Raw genomic sequence first — 1,879 nt, forward strand, 5'->3', positions numbered from 1 at the left:
ATAGTTACTGTAAAATTCAGATAGTAAAGAGAAGGCAAAGAAATTCAACCATAGGCTACTGTCGTTCTTTTCTTGATATAGTCTATGTATTTACTTTTGAAAATAGATTTTCATTGACAAAACATTCATGAAAAAATCTATGTAAAGTAAAAATATCTTACCACAAATAGCTTGGGATCTACTGCCCATGCAATAAAAGTTTTATATCCTGCAAAAAATCTAATGTATTAGTATATCTGTAGGAATGTTCAGCCTAATGTTGTACGATATGTTTTCCTGATTGTGTGTATCTTTTTGCACGGAGTCCGGGCAAGGACAGTACTGGCTCATCCCTTGATCTGTAACCATCATCTCAACATTAAAGGAACCAACTATTGCCGAGTATGTCTCAACCTGCCTACATGGCGCAGTGATTCTCTTTCTACAGCAGGACCTACAAGATGGCTATAGATGCAACACACTCAGAGGCTCAGTGGAACTCATTAACGTCCTCTGAGGCATTTGACAAACTGGAGGAGATTACAACGAAGTCCGTTAATAAGGCAGTGGCGTGGGACAAGTTTTTTTCAGCGCAACAAGGCGACCAAGAAACCGCAAAATCCTTTGTGCACAGGTCCCAACAATTGGCCTTAGATTGTGGGTTTAAATGTCCTCACTGCCATGCTGATCTGAATGATTTTGTGTTAGTTCAGCGGATAACAGGTGGTTTAAGCAATGTGGGACTTAAGCAAGAAATCCTACAGGATCATGAAAATTTCAATACTGTGCAGAAACTGTTATGCAAATGTGAAATTTATGAATCCGCAGAAAAGGATAGTATTAGCACTCGTGGAAGAGCAAACATTGCTAGTTTGGTAAAAAGGGATGAGATAGGCTCAGGCCTAGTTGAAAGTGGGGTAGAAGGTGATAGTAAAGTTATTGCTAGCTATAGGTCTAACAATGGTGACAAGGGACGCGGCCGGGGCCGTGGTAGTTCGAAACCAACTGGCAGCAATAAGTCAGATGCCAGGTGTAAAAAGTGTGGTGGTCGTTCTCATTGGCAGGGAAAATGCCCTGCTGATAATGTTAAATGTTTTCAGTGTGGTATTATGGGGCACTTTGCTAAATTCTGTCATCAAGGGACACAGTAGCCCGCCAAAACGGCGCCTATTGTGGATGCGTTTGTGACATCATGCACTGTTGCTTATCCACCTGCAGATAAAAGGCAGGTAGGCCTATGTGCGGCAGGGGGGAAACTGCCGACGGTGAAAATAAAGATTAAGCATGAGTTTTCATGTGAGAGTGTCATTGTTGAGGCTGTTCCAGACACTGGGGCAGAAGTGTGTATAGTAGGGGTAGATTTGTTACCAAAATTAGGTTTGAAGGTACCTAACCTCTCTCTGTGTAATGTAATTGTAAATCACGCAGGGGAGAAGTCATTAAAAATATACGGGACTGTTGATATGCTAATAGAATTGGGGCATAAATCAGTGAGCACTAGTGTTATTGTTGTGCAAGGTGCTACTCGTTTTTATATGTCCTTGGGAGTGTGTAAATCACTAGGCCTAGTGCATGCAAAGTTTCCCCATCATACTGTTGCTACCGTGATGACATCACTCAGAAACCCCGTGTTGACTAACCCCCACCAGACGCATGAAGAAAATGGTCGCTCACGGGTAGGGGATGTTGGTCGTGAGCGCGAGATGCCATACCCTGCCATGGAGGAAAATGTCCCTAGGCTGAGGGACTGGCTGCTGCAACATTTTGCAAAGATTACTTTCAATGTTTCAAGAAACCCTTTGCCGATGATGAAAGGAGCCCCTCACCACATTCACCTGAGGGAAGGTGCCACTCCTCATGCATGTCATACACCCATACCAGTTCCTAAGCATTGGGAGGC

General features: G+C 43.2%; 1 protein-coding gene across 1 annotated transcript; it reads left to right on the forward strand.

The window, feature by feature from the left end:
* Window positions 1-440: 440 nt before the first annotated feature.
* LOC136836197 (uncharacterized) lies at window positions 441-1,130 on the forward strand. The gene has a single exon (XM_067100199.1). The coding sequence runs from the start codon at window positions 441-443 to the stop codon at window positions 1,128-1,130; it is 690 nt and encodes a 229-aa protein (XP_066956300.1).
* The last annotated feature ends 749 nt before the right edge of the window (window positions 1,131-1,879 follow it).

The sequence above is a fragment of the Macrobrachium rosenbergii genome, chromosome 56, assembly GCF_040412425.1.
Source record: "Macrobrachium rosenbergii isolate ZJJX-2024 chromosome 56, ASM4041242v1, whole genome shotgun sequence".
Taxonomy (NCBI): Eukaryota; Metazoa; Arthropoda; class Malacostraca; order Decapoda; family Palaemonidae; genus Macrobrachium; species Macrobrachium rosenbergii.